The sequence below is a fragment of the Hyperolius riggenbachi genome, chromosome 7 (genome assembly GCF_040937935.1).
Source record: "Hyperolius riggenbachi isolate aHypRig1 chromosome 7, aHypRig1.pri, whole genome shotgun sequence".
Taxonomy (NCBI): domain Eukaryota; kingdom Metazoa; phylum Chordata; class Amphibia; order Anura; family Hyperoliidae; genus Hyperolius; species Hyperolius riggenbachi.
The window spans coordinates 277,047,976-277,068,585 of record NC_090652.1 but is presented as its reverse complement, the minus strand read 5'-3'; the positions used below and the strand labels follow the sequence as shown (position 1 = coordinate 277,068,585).

At 45.9% G+C, this 20,610-nt stretch overlaps 1 protein-coding gene across 3 annotated transcripts in view; it reads left to right on the top strand.

Annotated features, from left to right (window-relative positions):
- LOC137525060 (probable poly [ADP-ribose] polymerase DDB_G0278045) overlaps nucleotides 1–19,622 on the top strand; it is a 49,036-nt gene extending 29,414 nt beyond the window's left edge. For 2 of the 3 annotated variants that reach the window (XM_068245817.1, XM_068245819.1), the window contains exons 6-8: nucleotides 11,733–11,881; nucleotides 16,560–16,734; nucleotides 19,260–19,622. In XM_068245817.1, the coding sequence (XP_068101918.1) occupies nucleotides 11,733–11,881; nucleotides 16,560–16,734; nucleotides 19,260–19,594 (659 nt within the window). In that variant the 3' untranslated portion in view covers nucleotides 19,595–19,622. The remainder of the gene's footprint in view (nucleotides 1–11,732; nucleotides 11,882–16,559; nucleotides 16,735–19,259) is intronic. The other variant, XM_068245818.1, reaches the window with a different exon arrangement.
- Nucleotides 19,623–20,610: the final 988 nt, after the last annotated feature.

Genomic DNA, 20,610 nt, shown 5'->3' with positions numbered 1-20,610 from the left:
GGAGGCCGGGCAGCGGGCGTGAGGTCAGCGAAAGGGCGGAACTTCCGCCCTTTCTCTGACCTCACGCCCGCTGCCCGGCCTCCCTCAACTCGTCACTCTCCGGACTCCTCCTCCTCCTCACTCCACAGTGCCGCCCACTGCCAGGCCATCCGCTATACAGGTACTTCTTGAAACTTTTGAATGGGGAAGCGGGCAGAGGGGGGAGCGCTAGCGGAGGGGGTGGGGGGAATTTCCGACCCCCCCCGCGATCGGGGCATGCTCCCCCCTTATGCCTGCGACCCCATAGGGGGGCCGTATTGCGGCCTGTTCGGCCGAACAGGGCCCTGTTCGCCCGAACAGGGGCCCTGTTCGGCCCTGTTCGGGGGCATACAGAAGTTCGGGGCGAACCCGAACTTAAAAGGCCGAACACCATGAGGTGTTCGGCCGAACTCGAACATCACCCGAACAGGGTGATGTTCTGCAGAACCCGAACAGTGGCGAACACTGTTCGCCCAACACTACGCAACACTATCTGTTTGCTAGGACAATAAAGTAGAGCAACAAGCAGGAGGACAAGGTCCCTTTAACACAGCACCACACAAGTAATAGTATTCAAAAAGGTAACAATTTATTTATATCCATTCGTAAATCACTATAGAGCAATAAATAAAAACAATTAAAAAGAAGTCATGCTGCCTATAATTATCGGTACTTATCCGTTAGCCGGGCGCATCCTCTAGGTGGCGACAAAACTCCACCAGAGTTACATCTTTCCCTACTATCCATGTCGGCCTGGAGGGGGAATAGTAATTAGCGCCACCTGCCGGATGCGCCCGGCTAACGGATAAGTACCTAATTATCATATCATGATTATAAATATCCAGAAAGTATTATTATGAGCACCGAATGATAAATAATGAGCAATAATATCATTAGCGTAATACTGTAAGGTGCTCAGTGCAGAGCTACCCCCAGTAATTGAACCCGGGTTCAGTATATAGCTAGAACAAGTGCAAAAGACCCTAAGCAAGGTCTGTAGTGAACACACAGTGCATAACAAGGCCCATCAATATGATGCAAAGTAAAAAATCAGATGCAATATGATCAAGAAATAAGGAATCAAAAAAGTGCATAGATCAGTGATGTGGTAACACTCAATTAACTGTGACTATGATACTGCATGCTATAAGGCTGACACAGTAATGAAAAGGCAATATACTTATCCGGATGGGCGCATTAACAGGCAGCAGAGAGGAGAGAGAGCCCCGGGCGGATGTCTCCATCGGTTCCGCGGCAGCGACGCCGCTTTATCAAGAGCAAGGGGGACTCCTGTAGCGATAATGGCGATAGACGCCAAGTTATATAGTGAGCAGAGCGGAGATCACGTGATCGCGTGACATACGCGTGTCACGTGCACCGCTCAGCCAATAGAGCCACAGTGGACAGAATGGAGGGAGGCAAAGCGTCAGGAGAGCCACGCTGGAGCGCAAATAGGAAGTAAGTATGGATAGGTAGGGAAAGATGCATCCCCATCAACTATACAACGCCGCGCTACACTATAGCAGCAATTTGCTGCATGACTTCTTTTTAATTGTTTTTAATTATTGTTCTATAGTGATTTACGAATGGATATAAATAAATTGTTACCTTTTTGAATACTATTACTTGTGTGGTGCTGTATTAAAGGGACCTTGTCCTCCTGCTTGTAATTCCAGACACGTGTTACCAGAAGTAATGCATGTATGCTTTCACTTTTTGTTTAATCAATGAAAACGGCATCTCATTGCCAATTAGCAGGCATAAGTTTGCTATGCTACTCTGATAAGGCGGGTTAACTTTGATAAGGAGTGCTATTTGTCTTAGTGAATAAAGCCTTATGCCTGCATTGCTCAAACTAACATTGTTTTGCTAAAATGACCAAAGTTTGGTTTTCTAAAGGTATAAAGGGAACCTCTGGACTCTTGACTATTGTATCCAAGGGGAAACTTTGTCTGTTACGCACAGTAGCCATGGCAACCCCCACTCCTAGGTAGATTGGCAACTGTCTTGAATGTTTTCCCATTTGTGGATACATTTCTTTATGACGACTTTTTGCATTGTGTCAATACACATTTGAATCTCCAGACAAACAATCTGCCTGAACACTGTTCTTTTTATAGAGGTGTGGCCACATTGCTGAAGATCAATTAAACAAGTGTATTTGAATAATTTGCAGCACCTGGCTGCTTCTTACCTTCAGAATTACGATTGGATGTGGTAAGGCATGCTTAAACTTTGCTAAATAAGTATTGATTCTAGATATGATGCCAAGTGTTGTTCATTTGAGGCTGAAATTATATAATTGACCTGTTTAAGGACAACTGTAGCAAGAGGTATGTGGAGGTTGCCATATTTATTTCCTTTTAAGCAATACCAGTTGCCTGGCAGCCCTGCTGGTCTATTTGGCTGCAGTAGTATCTGAGTCACACCAGAAACAAGTATGCAGATAATCTTGTCAGATCTGACAATAATGTCAGAAACACCTGATATGCTGCATGCTTGTTCAGGGGCTATGGCTAAAAGTATTAGGGCTCTTTCACATCAGACAACGCGAACAGGAGCCGTTCTCCTGCACGCGTTGTCTGCCTGCGGCGTGTCGTCGGGTATCTGCGGTGCGACGCAACAGCGGCGGTAGCTGGTAATTAAACCCGACGGAAAACGCCGGCTCGCGGGTGCGGTGGAGGAAAAACTGCGCCCGGGTGCGTCGGAACCGCAACGCATCGAAACGCAGCGTCGAGTGTGAAAGGTACAATGAAAGTCTATGGACTTTCATCTTACCTTGGTTAACGCAAACGGCTTCCGTTTGCGTTAACGCACAAAGTCTGCCCTAATGTGAAAGAGCCCTTAGAGGTAGAGGATCAGCAGGATAGCGAGGCAAATAGTATTGTTTAAAAGTAAATAAATATGGCAGCTTCTTTATCCCTCTCGCTACAGTTGTCCCTTAAAGCAGGATTTAACGCTATACATCGGATGTCAAACTCAATCACATAAAGGGCCAAAATCTAAAACATAGTCTAAGTGGCGGGCCAAATCGTTTATTAAGATTTAACATTTACTGAACATTCTCCAATTAAGTGGCCTAACTATAATGACCATGGAGGGCCTAGATCCCGGCTCCTCCCCTTTTACAGAGTAGCGCAGTGGAGTAGTTTAATATTTACCTGCTCCAGTGCTGCTTTGGGTCGCCTCTAATCTTCCTGACACAATGGGCTCTATTCTCAAAGACTTCCCGCATGCGGTAAAGTACATGCGGGAAGTTTGCGACCAATATACTGTCAAGTTGACATTCTCAAAATGTTCCGCATCTTTTTTCCGCATGCGGAAAAAGTGCTGTAAAATTGCGGGATTCATGCGGAAAAATTTCCGCAAAAGTCGTTTTTTTCCGCAATAAAAAATCAATTCTCAAAAATGTTCAGGCGCATCATTTCGTCGTTATTTACCGAATTATTTTTTTTTTTATCACCTACAAATAGTAGGTGATATATTCCGCATCCCATTGACTTTAATGAATGTGGAAGCTTAAGGGTTGTGCTTGGTGGACTTTATTTTTTTTTTTAAACACTTTTTCATGCGACCTTTTTACTGCATGATTCCCGCATGAATAATGTCTGTTTCCGCATCTTTTTTTCCCGCATGCGGAAAATATTAGTGAATGTGGAAAAAATGCGGAGTTTACCGCTGACCGAAATATAGCGGTAAAATTTTGCGCAAAATTTGGCTCTTTGTGAATAGAGCCCATTCTCTATCCTGGTCTCAAATGCATGTCACGTGACTAGGAGCTGAACAGGTTGACTAAGGCCTCTTTTCCATGAACAGTTGAACTGTGTGCTCAGCAAGCAGCTCCTAGGCAGCAGTGAGCAGCTCCTAGGCAACAGTGAGCAGCTCCTAGGCAGCAGTGAGCAGCTCCTAGGCAGCAGTGAGCAGCTCCTAGGCAACAGTGAGCAGCTCCTAGGCAGCAGTGAGCAGCTCCTAGGCAACAGTGAGCAGCTCCTAGGCAGCAGTGAGCAGCTCCTAGGCAGCAGTGAGCAGCTCCTAGGCAGCAGTGAGCAGCTCCTAGGCAGCAGTGAGCGGCTCCTAGGCAGCAGTGAGCGGCTCCTAGGCAGCAGTGAGCGGTTCCCAGGCAGCAGTGAGCGGTTCCCAGGCAGCAGTGAGCGGTTCCCAGGCAGCAGTGTGCTGTTCCCAGGCAGCAGTGTGCTGTTCCCAGGCAGCAGTGTGCTGTTCCCAGGCAGCAGTGTGCTGTTCCCAGGCAGCAGTGAGCGGTTCCCAGGCAGCAGTGAGCGGTTCCCAGGCAGCAGTGAGCTGTTCCCAGGCAGCAGTGTGCTGTTCCCAGGCAGCACAGGCAGCAGTGAGCTGTTCCCAGGCAGCAGTGAGCTGTTCCCAGGCAGCAGTGAGCGGTTCCCAGGCAGCAGTGAGCGGTTCCCAGGCAGCAGTGAGCTGTTCCCAGGCAGCAGTGAGCTGTTCCCAGGCAGCAGTGAGCGGTTCCCAGGCAGCAGTGAGCGGTTCCCAGGCAGCAGTGAGCGGTTCCCAGGCAGCAGTGAGCGGTTCCCAGGCAGCAGTGAGCTGTTCCCAGGCAGCAGTGAGCTGTTCCCAGGCAGCAGTGAGCTGTTCCCAGGCAGCCGTGAGCTGTTCCCAGGCAGCCGTGAGCGGTTCCCAGGCAGCCGTGAGCGGTTCCCAGGCAGCCGTGAGCGGTTCCCAGGCAGCCGTGAGCGGTTCCCAGGCAGCCGTGAGCGGTTCCCAGGCAGCAGTGAGCGGTTCCCAGGCAGCCGTGAGCGGTTCCCAGGCAGCCGTGAGCGGTTCCCAGGCAGCCGTGAGCGGTTCCCAGGCAGCAGTGAGCGGTTCCCAGGCAGCCGTGAGCGGTTCCCAGGCAGCCGTGAGCGGTTCTTAGGCAGCCGTGAGCGGTTCCCAGGCAGCCGTGAGCGGTTCTTAGGCAGCCGTGAGCGGTTCCCAGGCAGCCGTGAGCGGTTCCCAGGCAGCCGTGAGCGGTTCCCAGGCAGCCGTGAGCGGTTCCCAGGCAGCCGTGAGCGGTTCCCAGGCAGCCGTGAGCGGTTCCCAGGCAGCCGTGAGCGGTTCTTAGGCAGCCGTGAGCGGTTCCCAGGCAGCAGTGAGCAGTTCCCAGGCAGAAGTGAAAGACACCAGCACTGTATATATTGTATATATGTCACTTCTTACCTTAACTCCAGCAACTATATACCTTCTGTAAAGGGATTCCATTGGCTAAATACTACTATGTAGGAGATTGGGGTATGCCTGTAAGTAATGGTCTTACTGCACTTGACCATACCTTACTATTTGTGCAAACCAATACTCTGCTAGTCATTTGGAACTGATCTACTGTTACATATTTATTCACACCACCGGTGGTACTAGCTACACCCCAGAGCATCAGCCAACCTGGTTGATGCATGTATATACTGGGGGGGGGATAAGCCAGGACCTCTCACCAGGGGTAGTGCTTTTTAATTGTACTGTATGTGTATATGTATATATATATACATATACACATATACAAGTGTATGGCGAATGGATTAACTTCCACTTACTTGTGACCCTCACATTGTCAATACAACCAGTCGCATACACCTCTTGGCGTACAGCTTTAAAGTTTATTTCTTACAAATAAATGGTTGCGACCAAATAAGTCGGTTTGCTGTGCTTTATTGCTGGGAGCAGAGCTAGTTTGTGCGGTTTCCCGCAGGGTCCCCTCAACTAGTCTGGCTTCATTGGTCAAAGTTCTAAGCATGTTCTACGTATGTATTTTTCAGGAAATGCAGTGAGACAAAGCCAGTATGTCAGCTACACGGAAAAAAGGTAAATTATCTTAAAGTAAAGCTGTAATGAAAAAAACACCCATGGGGGGTACTTACCTCGGGAGGGGGAAGCTTTTGGATCCTAATGAGGCTTACCTGTCCTCCTCCATCCCAGCAATCCAGCTCTGGATCCTCCGAAAGGCAGGGAGGTAAATATTTACCTTCTGGGGTCCAGCGCAGGTGCAGTAGCAGCTTTCCGATCAGGCTCCGGCGGAAATAGCTTAGCCCCATTGGGTCTGCCCTACTGCGCAGGTGCAGGCTAGAGCGGACCCGATTCGGCTTGACTATTTCCTCCATCAGAAAGCCGCTACTGAGCCTTCGCTGGACCCCAGAAGGTAAATATTGCCGCACAGTACTTGTCAGCGTTTGTCGGGGGAATTTTCCGGGTAGACAATGCTGGATCCCTGAGGCTAAAAAGGACAGGGGCAGCCTGAGGCTTCTCCCTCCTGAGGTAAGTACCCCATAGGGGCTGTTTTATTGTTACAGGTGTACTTTATCTACCTTCCCTCCCACGGGACGAGTATCTACATCCCTGCAGAATCCCATAACAACGCGCAGGGACGTAGATACTCGTCCCTAGCCGCCATGCACTCCCGCTCGCTTCCGCGCTCGTTCCCATGCTCGTTACCACCGCCGATCGCTAGAAGGCAGATCAATCAATGGGTCTGTGTTTGAGACCAGAAGAGACAGAGCGCATTCAGGGGAACAGTACAGCAGTAGATTGGGTGAATTCAGAATAATCTCACCTCTAGAAGTTGCTGGCGAACCTGTACAGGAGTAGCCAGTGTGTAGGCTGTTATCCCTCTAACCAGGGATCAGGCACAAAGACAGCTGGATTTCTCCTTCACTCGGATGGTTGTTGGCAGGCAGCGAGCAGCTCTGAGGTTGTACATCCTGTCTGTGTGCGAATCAGCTATATACGGTTGCACAAACAGATTGTGGTGGATTTCAAAGCATCAGCTCCAGGAGTGAGGGATCTAAAAGCAAAGCTCCACGCTGCTCCATGAGTCTTGCACAGGCAGTTCACGGGCAGTTGGAGTGACTCTGTCTCTTCTTGTCTCAAACACAGATACTTTTGCCACCAAAGTGGATACCAAGAGCAGCACCTTTATCCTTCCCCTCTTCCATCCTGCCACACTGATCGCTCCTCCTGTTTGCCGGAAGTAAACCGCCTGCTTCTTTTCCAAATATCAAGGAATGGGAATACAGTTCCCATTCATTGAGCTAAGTCTCCGTGTGAATGACCGCCACCATCAATGAGATGGCACCATCATTCACAAAACAAGAAACTTACACGTCCACGCATTACTTCCTGTTTGTGTAGTAATACTACGCACAGTAAAGTTATGTGTGAGGACATCTTGTAGCTAAATAGTAAAATGACATCTGCAAACATTTTGTTTCATCAAAAGAATTTTTCTTTTTTTTTACACTTAAAATTAACACTCCCCAATAGTTACCCCCAAGATTATTATGTAAAAAAAAATTTAAAAAAATAAACATATACTATTAAAAAATGCATATATAGTTACCTTAGGGACTGAACTTTTTTCATAGGTATGACAAGAGGGTATATTTCTGTTACCTTATGAATTATGGGCTTGTAATTTGTGATGGGCGTAAAACTGAAAAAAAATGCACCTTTATTTCCAAATAAAATATTGGCGCCATACATTGTACTATGGAAAAATGTTAAACATTGCAATAACTGGGATAAATGGACAAATAAAATGTATGGGTTTTAATTATGGTAGCATGTATTATTTTAAAACTATAATGGTAGAAAACTGAGAAATAATACATTTTTTCCAATTTCTTTTCTTATTTTTCCTGGTAAAACGCAGGTAGAATAAAATAATTTTTAGCAAAAAGTACCCCCCCCCCCCCAAAAAGAAAGCCTAATTGGTGGCCAAAAAAACAAGATATAGATTGTTTTGTTGTAATAAAGTAATAGGCGTATGAATGGCAGGATTCCTGACAGGTGAAAATTGCTCTGTTTTTTTACGGGGAAAAAGCCTTGAAGGTGAAGTGGTGAAAGAGTGATAATACAAGTTTATAATATTTTTCCTTATGTATTTTAGTAAATAATGTAGAAAAATTGTTCACTTACTGATCCATTTTAATTTCATGCCCTTAAAGAGACTCCGTAACAAATATTGCATCCTGTTTTTTATCATCCTACAAGTTCCAAAAGCTATTCTAATGTGTTCTGGCTTACTACAGCACTTTCTACTATCACAGTCTCTGTAATAAATCAGCTTATCTTTGCCCTGTCAGACTTGTCGGCCTGTGTCTGGAAGGCTGCCAAGTTCTTCAGTGTTGTGGTTCTGCTATGAACTCCCCCTTCCAGGCCCCTCTCTGCACACTGCCTGTGTGTTATTTAGATTAGGGCAGCTTCTCTCTTCTCTCTTATCTTTTACAAGCTGGATAAATCGTCCTCTGAGCTGGCTGGGCTTTCACATACTGAGGAATTACAGACAAGGGCAAAGCTGTTTGCAGGAAGAAACAAGCAGCCTGAAACTTCAGTGCATGAGAACAGGGGGGAAAAAACACACAAATGATATCTTGAGATTCAAAAGGAAGGGTGTATACAGCCTGCTTGTGTATGGATGTATTTTCTATGTGTGGACATACTGTACATCAACCTACTTCCTGTTTTGTTTGTTTATAAACAAACTTTTTAAAACTGTTTTTAACCACTTTTAATGCGGCGAGGAGCGGCGAAATTGTGACAGAGGGTAATAGGAGATGTCCCCTAACGCACTGGTATGTTTACTTTTGTGCGATTTTAACAATACAGATTCTCTTTAAAGCAAAGCTGGGAAATATAAACCAATTATTTGTTTACCCCTCTAAAATAATTACATTCTGGGTAATGAAAATCTTGCACGTGTTCATAACTGAAGAACAGCATGGTACAGGCACAGCAACATTTACAAGTTGGGGAAATAATATAGTAAACCGATACATGCACATACAGTATATACAGAACTTATAGAGGTGGGCATTAACATGCTAATAAGTCCAGTTTCCATGCAAATTTCATGTAAATTGGGTACAGCTTGCATTTGATAGGCCCAACTCCAAGTTGCATAATTCCTACACACAACAACCACAACAACAATGAAACATTTGTAAAGCACTTTTCTCCCATAGGACCCAAAGCCCATAAGCTTGTCTGAAATCAGTACATAGTGATGTGTACCGGGGGAAAAGCAATGTGAACATAAATGCCAGACTAAACTGGTGTTTTTTCAGTTTTGATTTAAACGTGTCCAGGATTGGAGCTGTCTTGATTAAGTTTAGCAAGGCGTTGCACAGGGCAGGGGCAGCATGACAAAATTATGAGCATGCCAGTTACTACTTGTAGTTATTTTGTTCCCAATCACCACAGCAATTGCTGTTGTTTCTATGGAGAGTAATTTACCTCTGGATGGGTGAGAGTCTGCATTTTAGTTTAGAGAAAACTCTTGCAACAGACATTGTTGCCCAGGGCAGCACAGCCCCTTATGAAAGAATGAGAGAACTCATATCTTGCCTGATGTAATCCCTCATACCTAAGGATCTATGGGCCCAATGTGGATTTTTACAAATCCTCCGCTCCTCTCTTACAATCTGCATGTGTCGATAAGTATAATGTGTGAGGATGCGCCCCCCCCCCCCCCCTGAATTGGAATGATTGCACAGCACCCGACAATTTGCACCGCACGTTATAGCTGCGGTGAGCCCCCCAAAAAACACCCTCAGTATAGGTAGGTAGCCAGGTAAAGGTGCCCCCAGTATTGTAGTTGGGTACAGTTTACCCCAGTATAGGTTAGCCAGGTACTGTGCCCCCAGTATAGTTTGGCCAGGCACTCTCTTCACTTCCTGTTTCTGCCTGGTGCTGCCCCCAGACTTCTGCCACCTGAGGAAGTCGGGCATCATGGGACCGGCTAATTAATGGCTAATGGCTAATTAATATTCACTGCACAGTAGTGTTGTCCGGATCATGAACCATTAGGATCTTTGATCCTGATCTTTTTTGTGAGTCGAATCATCAGGAAGCAGGGAGGACATGACGACACAATTGGCTTCATACAAGACAGACAAACATGGAACCTGCCATGAGCTGTCAGGAGCATCATTCTCTGCAAACACTATATACAAATTCTGTGAAATCCAAACGTGGACAGTGAAATGCATATGTAATGTAAATACAGCCAATATTTAGCTACTGATATATGTGTTTTTTTCTCTGAGACCCTATACCTAACAGCTCCTCTTTAAGGTATAGGACAGTAAATAAATGAAATCTGTGTCCTTCCTAGGTAGGAGAGTATGCTTGCCTGAAGAGGTGAGTTTTCAGATTGTGCATAAAAAGAGTATTTGTAGGTGAGTGGCTGATGTGTTGAGGGAGAGTGTTCCAGAAGAGGGGAGAGGATCGAGAGAAGTCTTCTAAGCAGGAGTGAGAAGAGGTGACCAGGGAAGAAGACAGTAGGATATTGTTAGTAGGAGAGCGGAGATTGCGTGTGGGATGGTATCTGGAAATAATTTGATTTAGATTGGAAGGAGCTAGGTTGTGGAGAGATTTGTAGGAGAGGGTAAGGATTCTAAATTGTATCCTTAGTGTAACTGGCAGCCAGTGAAGGGACTGACAGAGGGGGGTGAAGCGGTAGGAGAGGTGGATGAGGTGTAACTGGCAGCCAGTGAAGGGACTGACAGAGGGGGGTGAAGCGGTAGGAGAGGCGGATGAGCCGTGTAGCAGAGTTCATGATGGACTGTAGTGGGGCTAAACGGTTCGCAGGGAGGCCGCAAAGCAGAGATTTACAATAGATTCGTTATGAAATAATCAGGGCATGCACTAGAAGTTAGGTAGTGTCCTGTGTGAGAAAAGGGCAGATGTGTGAGATGATTTTTAGGTGGAGGCGACAAGAACAGGATAGTTTGTCAATGTGTGGTTTGAATGAGAGACTTGAGTCCAATATTAGACCTAGGCAGCGAGCCTGGGGGACAGGTGTGATTGAAGTGCCATCAACATAAATAGTGATGTAGTATACAATATACAACACATGTTATCATTACTAGCATAGCCAGGGCTACAATAGAGGCAAAGGGGGCAATCACTCCAGGGCCTCTGAGTACTGCAGGGCCCCCAGGTCCCCCTGATTTGTGTCCCCTTGGGCCCCTGCACCAATTTGTCATAATAGCAACTCGCATCTCCCTGTCTTCATCCTCACTGGCTGCGTCTTCTCCATGACGCAATAACAAGCACAGAGTTGCAGAAGAGGCAGTCAGCAGGGATGAAGACAGGAAGCATGGATGGAGCAGCACACCAGGATAGGTGAGTTGCTTTTCTGACAAAAACAATACAGTAAAGTGGAAGGAGGCGATTTGGGGGGGGGGGGGGCATGGCCCAGATGCCCTTGGATGAATATGCTGAGGGAGGCCCACCCAGGTTAATTTTGCCCCAGCACCCTATTGTAGCTTGAACCAGCCCTGAGTGAGCATAGCACTGATGGAAAACAGTTGAAGGAGGCACCTCTGATCCAAGGGCCCCAGTGTGGTTGCCACCTCTGCACCCCCTATTGCTATACCACTGCCTTTGCAGAAGATAGAGGTAGCCTATATGAATTGTGCTGAGTCTTTCCAAAGAGATGGAAAACTGGTGGCTGGAAAGCACTGCGAAGAGTAGACTGTGCATAAATTGTTAGATGAACTCTTAATAAAGCAGCATAAAAGTCTGGATTTGTAGCAACCTGTGAGAATGGTCGATTACAACAACCCTAACTGGATGACTATGTGAGTTGTCCAAAGGCAAATATATCTGGTGGATCTATTCACAACTTTACAGCCAACACCCATACATGTGTTACGTACAGTACGGTGTTACATGGTAGATATAAGACACTAAAGTTATTATTTTCCTAGCAGTGGTCATTAACTATCCACCGACATGGACCGATATGGGGAAGGAGGAGCTGCAGGTTGTCACCCTGAAGGAAGATTCTCAAGAATACAAAGATATCAAAGAAAATTTCCTTAAATCTGCTGGTCCTAAGAAGTTTATGGTGGTGAAGGTGGGATTGATATCTACTTTTTCATTTTTTAAACCACTTCCCGCGAAAAGACATGAAAATAAGTTACTGCACTCTCCTCTCTACAAAATCCTAGATAACACTATTTATCTCACTCTGAGCTGATAAAAAGGCTGCAGAGTTCAAAATTAATGACATCAAACCCCTCTCCTTTCCCCAGGGAATGCAATGGCAGAACTAATTATTAAACAAGTGTAAAATAAACAATGCAGGAGAAGACAGATGCAACAAATGAGTATGGTATAGAATGTGTTCTTAATACATGATGAAAACAAATGAACTGTTGAAATAAACAGGAGAGATAGACCAATAAAATGTGTGGGTTTAAAATGCACCCCGTTTGTATTTAGAGAGTTTAGCCTGACTAATTCCCCCTCATTTATGTCTAATCACAAGTTGTAATTTGATCTTTCCCCTGTGTCACGCGACTGCCATGGCAGATGAGGCAGATAAGCTCAATTAAAAGCCCAGGATGTTAACAATATGTCTACTTCCATGAAAGCAAGAAATAGTGTAGATATATTGCAAAATTTGTATCAGCTGTAACAAAGAACGTTTTTTCTTTAAAGGTTATTATGCTGCTGGGTATCTTTTATAGCAGAGGAAGTTCTGAGTTTAGGTCCGCTTTAATGTACAATAGAACTGTTTACATTAAACTATAATGTATGAAAGTGGATAAATTGTGTATTTTTCACATTTTTCCTTATTTTTCTTATATATAAATATTATTATATAATAAAAAACAATATATAGATCATTTAGTTGTGATAATTAAGGATAAAGTTATTGCGAAAGTAACCAGAGTTGTACTAAATGGTGAAAACCACCACAGTAGGGAAGTGGTTAACAAACTTAAAGTACTCCTGAACTGAGAGGGGTGGTTTGCATTCTTAGAGTGTACCCAGGTACACAAAATCAGATACTTATGTAAAGAGAGGGAAGCCTAATGATCATATTGAGGAATCCCTCTCTATTTTAATGTCCCCCGTCGCTGAGCGTGGCCCCCCGGAAGATTAGCGAAAAGGCATTGTCAGCTCCTCTTCCTTTTACATGGCCGTGCAATAGCAGACTGAGCTCGCCCGCGCATGCGCACACGGGCTCTGTGCTACTGCGCATGAGTGGGTGGGCTCATGAGGCTACAGCGCGGCCATTAATACGGAAGTGAAGCTGCACGACCCCAATTTGGAGGGGGATCACGCTCTGCAAAAGGGGCGCTGCCGACAAGAGAGGGAAGCCTCAATAGGAACTTCTTTTGAACCCGAGCTTCGGCTCAGATACACTTTAATACCATTATTTTATTTGCAGTGCTGTGACATATGTCACCAATACACTGAAAAAAAAACAACAGACACAAAACACAACAGACACATCCTCTATTCTAATGTATATTTTATACTTTGCAAAACAAAGTGAGAAAATTTGCCAGTATGGTAATTTTTTCCCTTAAAGGGACACCGAGCAGTGCAGAAACTATGGAAAGATGCATATCATTTTAAAGCTCTCTTTCTCCTCTTTCCAATGATATATAAACCACCTCCCTACGCCTTTTAGTTTTCGCTATTTTCGCGATTGAAATTGCCGTGGTTGCGATTTCAATCGCGAAAATAGAGAAAACTAAAAGGCGCAGGGCCGCGGTTTAGGTGTCGCCAGAAAGAGGAGAAAGAGAGCTTTAATGATATCCATCTTTCCATAGTTACATTGTATTACACAGGGCGACACTTTCCCCAGTGTCAGCAGCTCCATTCAGCAGAAAAAGTCGCCCTGTGTAATACAATGTAACTATGGAAAGATGGATATCATTTTAAAGCTCTCCTTCTCCTCTTTCTGGCGACACCTAAACCGCGGCCCTACCCCTTTTAGTTTTGTCTATTTTCGCGATCGAAATCGCGGCCGCTGCAATTTCAATCGCGAAAATAGCGAAAACTAAAAGGCATAGGGCGGCGGTTTATATATCATTGGAAAGAGGAGAAAGAGCGCTTTAAAATGATATGCATCTTTCCATAGTTTCTGCACTGCTCGGTGTCCCTTTAAAAAGAGGAACTCTAGTGAAAATAGTGTAATAAAAAAGTGCTTCATTTTTACAATAATTATGTATAAATGATTTAGTCAGTGTTTGTCCATTGTAAAATCTTTTAAATCCCTGATTTACATTCTGACATTTATCACATGATGACATTTTTACTGTTGGCAGGTGATGTAGCTGCTGCATGCTTTTTTGGCAGTTGGAAACAGCTGTAAACAGCTATTTCCCACAATGCAACAAGGTTCACAGACAGGAAACTGCCAGGAGTACCACGGTCCTAAGAGTTTCTTGTGGAAGGGGTTTCACCACAATATCAGTCATACAGCGCCCCCTGATGGTCTGTTTGTGAAAAGGAATAGATTTCTTATGTAAAAGGGGGTATCAGCTACTGATTGGGATAAAGTTAAATTCTTTGTCGGAGTTACTCTTTAAGTTAATTTAAGAAGATTTCTCTGTAGGTTCTGCCTCAAACTCCAGGGTGGACATAGTTTTGAATAGTATAGCAAAAGGTTAGAACCTCCTTTGGGTTTTCTGGCTTATAGCACTCCTAAACTATGCTCAAAACCATTGCCTTTTACTTACCAGGGGTCTTCTTCCAGCCTCCCATAGTGTGCAAAGTCCCTCAACGTCCTCTGACCCGGATTCCTGTAACTGTAGCTCCAGTCTTGATATTCTCAAAAGAATAAACCCGCTTGCACAGAACGCCCTCAGCTCCAGTTTCAGGAATTTCAGAGCTGAAAGTGGGAGGATGGAGGGGACCCAGAAGATGCAGAGAGTGCTTAGACAGTAAAGACTCCCTGGTGCTTGGCTCGGCCCTCCAAGCACCGCACGGGCACAGCACACTTTTTAGCTCACTCTTAACAATTTCTGAGGTGTTTTATTAAGAAAAGTGTAGAGAAGAAAGTGCTCCAATAGTGCATTAACTTCTTAAAACTTTATTCGCACATAAACATATGACCAGAGACCATGGACAGGGAGCTCTCCAGGCCTCATACAAGCAGGCAGGGAGCTCTCCAACAGGCGGCCTCATACAAGCAATGTAAGTGCATATGTTTATGTGCGAATAAAGTTTTAAGAATTGTATGCACCATTGGAGCAATTTCTTCTCTCCACTTTTCTTGCAAGCTCAACCTGGAACCACCCAGTTGGAAAACAGCACCATAATCCTAAACAATTACCCACCAAGATTACAATCCACCATTGCAAGCACCGCATTGCCACCCATAAGTAGCGCAGAAAAACTTTTCTTTTTCCTTGCCTCTGAAGTCTTTTATTGCCTGCCCAAATATATCCCTCTCATGCTGTAAATGATTGTCTGCATGCACTAGTGCTTACTTGTATTGCTGCTCTATTCTTGCTGTTTTTGATTGCCAATATTTGCTCATCCTGTTACCAATGCCATGTGTGAGCGCAATCAATTCCGGGTAAGACAACTACTGTACTCAGCGAATAAAACTGATTCTGATGGACCACGGGGGCTGGAAAAAGCTCCAGGTAAGTAAAAGGCAACAGTTCTGAGCACAGTTCAGGGGTGATTTAATCTAGCAGTGGCTGGATAGAGTACTGGTTAAGGGCTCCGCCTCAGACACAGGAGACCAGGGTTTTTAATCTCGGCTCTTCCTGGTCAGTAAGCCAGCACCTATTCAGTGAGGAGACCTTGGACAAGACTTCCTACCGCTACTGCCTATAGGGCACATGTTCTGTGTCTTTAAGCCTGAGGTTTCTGAACACAGGAGATGCAGAACAGCAATAAATATCTGAGACATTCTAACCTTTCTCCCCATCCTCCTCCATCCCACGGTGGCAGTGCCTGCAATGTTTACCTTACCCAGCTCCAGCACAAGAGCAGTAACGGCTTTCTGATAGGTTCAGGCGGGAATTTGGCCCAGCTCGATCGGGTCCACTCTACTGCATAGGTGACTCGTGCCTGTGCAGTAGAGCGGACCTGATTGGGCTCGGCTATTGCTGCTACTGCGCCTGCTGTGGAGCCGGAAAAGGTAAATATTGTCAGGCCCGCCATTCAGGGGCTTCTAGCGCTACCACCATGAGACGGAGGAGGATGGGCAAAGCCTTGTTAGGCTCCAGAGGCTTCCCCCCTTCCAAAGTATGTACCCCTCAGGGGACTTTTTAAAGTTTACAGATTCTCTTTAGCATAAACCCCCAGGTTTACATGTGCTTCAGGCTTAGAAACTGTTTCCAAGATGCAAACTCTTGCCTATATTAACAGCTTCATGCCATGAGCTGAAGGGTTCAATTGTGCATGTGGTTTAGCGCAACAGCAGGGGCATAATTAGACTTCATAGGGTCCCCTGCAAAAATTATAGCATGAAGCCCCCTTGGTCCCCGAACCCCACGTGATCAGGATCCAGCGAATGGCAGAAGAGTGTTCTGCTGTGAAGCAGCATCTAGAAGCAGGAGAAAATTACACACGCTCCTGCACACGGTTTATGTGCATGACTAGGGAGGTTTCTTTGCTAATTGGCTGCACTTGCGTTTGGGGAGAAAGAGGAGAAGGGGCTCACAAAGCCTCTGGGCCCCCGCGATGGTAGGGGTTCCAGGGGTGATTGTTACGCCCATGCGCAACAGCATGACTTTTATAACAGCATGAGTTTTATTTTATGTTGTGTATGTTTCTAGATCCAAAGGATTCAGAACGTCAAACTGTTCCAGAGTTACACAATTAAAAAACAGTCAGTAAGACGTAACAATCCAGGCAAGAGAAACGTGCGATGTCTCTACCACGGCACAGCTTCAGAGGCCATCAGCAACATCAACCAGGGCGGCTTCAATCGAGCCTATTGTGGTAAAAATGGTAAGCTTCTTTACTTGTGTGTATACTGGATATCTTTTAAATTAGTAAGGCTGGAATACGGTGGAGAACATACCATAAAGGGTCCACTAAACTGCTGCAAGACGGCAAAAACATGCAACCCTGTGTCCAATCGGAACACAATGGATTTCTGAAAGGGTACTGAATTTTACAAGTAGTTCTTCCGCTGTTGTAGTTGTAAGCATGCCCACAAATATATCTGTATGATTACGCAGGTGCAGTCAACACCTGCAGCGATATGCCGAACTTCCTGCCATATAAGATGCACTTTTTCTCCCCAAAAAATGGAGAGCAAAAGTCCCTGAATCTTATGTGGTGAATGCAGGGAATCCCCGACTTACAAACGCCCACCAATATGAAACACTGCAACTTCCCCCCCCCCCCCGCCAAGTCGGGGGTTCAGTGCATTAGCTCCCCCTGTGTGTCCGCTGCCCCCTTGTGTCTCAGCTCCCCCCAATGGTGTAATTAGCAGTGTAAGTCTTCCCTAATCCAGTGGCTCCCGCGGGGATCGTAGACCTCTCTTCTCTCTCTCTCACGACTCCCCCTAATGATGGATTCTGCGATGACGTGATCAACAGAAGCCGTCACTGCTTATAATTACATTGGGGGGAACGGAGACACAAGGGGGGGGAGCAGACCACACAGGGGGAGCCGGGGCCACACATGGGGGTGCACTAGACAGAAGGGGAACAGAAGGGGACATACTGGGGACAGAAGGGGACATACTGGGGACAGAAGGGGACATACTGGTGACCAAAGGGGACATACTGGGGACCGAAGGGGACACGCTGAGGACAGAAGGGGACATGCTGAGGACAGAAGGGGACATGCTGAGGACAGAAGGGGACAGAAGGGGACATACTGGGGACAGAAGGGTACATACTGGGGACAGAAGGGGACACGCTGAGGACAGAATGGGACATATTGGGGACAGAAGGGGACATCCTGGGGACATACTGGGGACAAAAAAGGACAGAAAGGGACACATTGGGGACAGAAGGGGACACAGGAGGACACATGGGGGACACAGGAGGACACGAGTTGGGGGAGAACATGTAAAAGATGCTCCTGGACTATGGACGCACCAGGTTTAGTACATATTTTTTCCCCTGGTTTTTGTCCTCTAGACCAGGGTGCGTCTTATATTCTGGAGCCTTATACGGCAGAAAATACTTTTTTTTTTCTCCCTCTCTAATATTTGTACTTATTATAGGGCAGATATGACTCTTCTTATTGTAGAGTAGACATAGCTGCACATATGATGCAGGAATGTGGTTTGGGTGGGGATGCTGATGGATGCATTTATAGAAGGAATGGCTACAGGTGTTACAGGGAGAAATCACTGCCCTTACTATAAAGTGTACAGGACTACAGAGGTTGTAGAGGGGGCAGTAAGGCTATACTGCAGAGATGGATTAAGATGTAAAGGGGCCCTAGGCAAGGTAGTATATTTGGATCCCCCTTGTGATCTCTTTGGTAAGTTAAGAAGAGAAGGTGACTGGTAGGCCCCTTGACACCCACTAGGCCTCAGGCACCTGCTAGGTTGCTTGGTGGATGATCTTGCTCTGCTATTCTGGTTATAGTTGGAGTAAAAAATGATGGTGACCCATTATGGCAATTACAAGGGCTGGGCCCATAAACCAGACTGGCGTGAGGACCTCAAAGTTTTGCACACCTAGTGAATATGTGGGGGACTCTGAAAGGTTGCAGAAACCTCTACCAATCTTTAGAAAACAAATTCCTAGAACTGGGAATAAATGTTAATGCATACCTCCCAACATTTTAATTAACGAAAATGGGAATCTTAGGCCACACCCCTAACCACACCCCCAACACCCCCTAATCACGCCCATCAATTATTTATTTTTTTTAAGAAATATTTTTATTTTATAATATTATTAATAATAATATTACTCCCTAAAGGGGGGGGGGGAGCGTGAGGGTGCCCGTGGGTGGGGAGGAGGGGTGAAAAAAAAAACTGATCGAGGCACCAGCCCCGGGGATGGCGTATGCTATGCGGGATGGGTGGCCGCTATTTCTCCCTCCCTTCCTCTTAATGTGGCAGAGCGGGCTGTAAATCTTACCATTGCCTCTCCGTGCGTACCGGGATCTGGCTCTTCTCAGCTTCCTGCTTCCTGTGACGTCACAGGAAGCGAGAAGACCAGATGAGATCCCGGTACACACGGAGAGGCAATGGTAAGATTTACAACCCGCTCCGCTGCGCATTTAACTCTGCAGGCGGGGGGCACTGGGTGCACATTAGGAGGGAGGGAGAAATAACGGCCACCCATCCCGCATAGCATACGGCATCCCCGGGGCTGGTGCCTCGATCAGTTTTCTTCTCTCCCCTCTCTGCCCAGCGGCTGGGACAGAAGGAGGGCAGTACGGGATGGCGGGAGGGGCCCTCCAAGTTGTGATGGTCCCAACGAAAACGGGACGGTTGGGGAGTATGGTTAATGTCTGTCACTTTCTCTAATTGTTTCTTTTTTGTTGCTTTTATTTTTCAGCAACAGTGATTGGATCAGGGACCTATTTTGCTGTTAGATCAAGTTTCTCTTGCAGAGATACGTATTCTGTGCCTGACCCTGAAGGCCACAAGTACATCTACCAGGCTTCAGTCATTACTGGAAGGTACTGTGAAGGGAACAGTGATGACGTGGAACCTCCGTACATCAATGATGACCCCAATGAAGACCGCTATGATTCTACAGCGGACAGAGTTCCCAACGCAAATTTTTTTGCTGTTTTTTATGATGACTCTGCGTATCCAGACTATCTCATCACTTTCAAGCGAGACACGTCATTCCTAACAAGACTCACATCAAGATGTTGTATTTCCTAAGTGAAAAAAGATTAACCAAGAAAAAATATTGCAAGTGCTATATAGACTTATTTATATGTTAAAGTGTACTTGAGACACCAATAAAGAAAGATTTGATACTTACCTGGGCTTCCTCCAGCACCATAAGCACTGATGAGTCCTTGGCCATCCTCCCAAGTGCCTCCATTTTCCTGCTATCAATCCCGGTAATCTTGCTCAGTCGCGTCAGTCAGGGGCTTTGCACATGCGCAGAAGAGCCCAATTGGTGCGGCCAACCAGTTACTGGGCTGATTGCGGCCAAATGGGGGGACTCAAGAGGGCGGTGAGGGACTCATTGGTGCCTATGGGGCTGGAGGAAGCCCGAGTAAGTATCAAATCTTTCTTTATTGGCGTCTCAGGTTTACTTTAAGCATCATTCTGTAACAGTTGCAAGGCATTCAATAGGTTTAATATACACTTTAAAGCTTGTTTGTAGCAGTCCTCTGTAGGTCCTTCTGCACGTTGCGGTAGATTTCTGCATTCAGAAAGCAAGCGTTAGTTTATTAACCTTTTAGCCACCAATTTAAAGTGGGATGAAACTCCATTTTAACAGGAAAAAAAAAATCATCCAATAAAAAAAAATATAATTATTTAGTTTACCTATCTTGGGTTTGATTCACAAAAGGGTGCTTACTTAGTTAGCAAGCCTAAAAGCCCCTTAGCACGCCCAAAGGCCCTTAGGACGCGCAAAATTTTGCGCGCTAAGTAAGCAAAGTTTAGCGCTGCGCGGTGCGCACAAAATGTTGCACTGGGCGTGCCTAAACCACTGCACCGGGTGCGCCCGAAACTTTGCACGGCGCACTGTTTCGGGCGCATCCGGTGTGACGTTGCACGCACAGCGCTAGACTTTGCGCGTGATCATAGAAGCTTTGGGCGTGCTAACTGCTTAGTTAGCACCCTAGTTAGCACGCCCAAAAGCTTTTAGGCCTGCTAACGGAGTTAGCACCCTTTTGTGAATCGAGACCCTTTTTTTTTTTAGTGTTCACTGTCAGATTTAG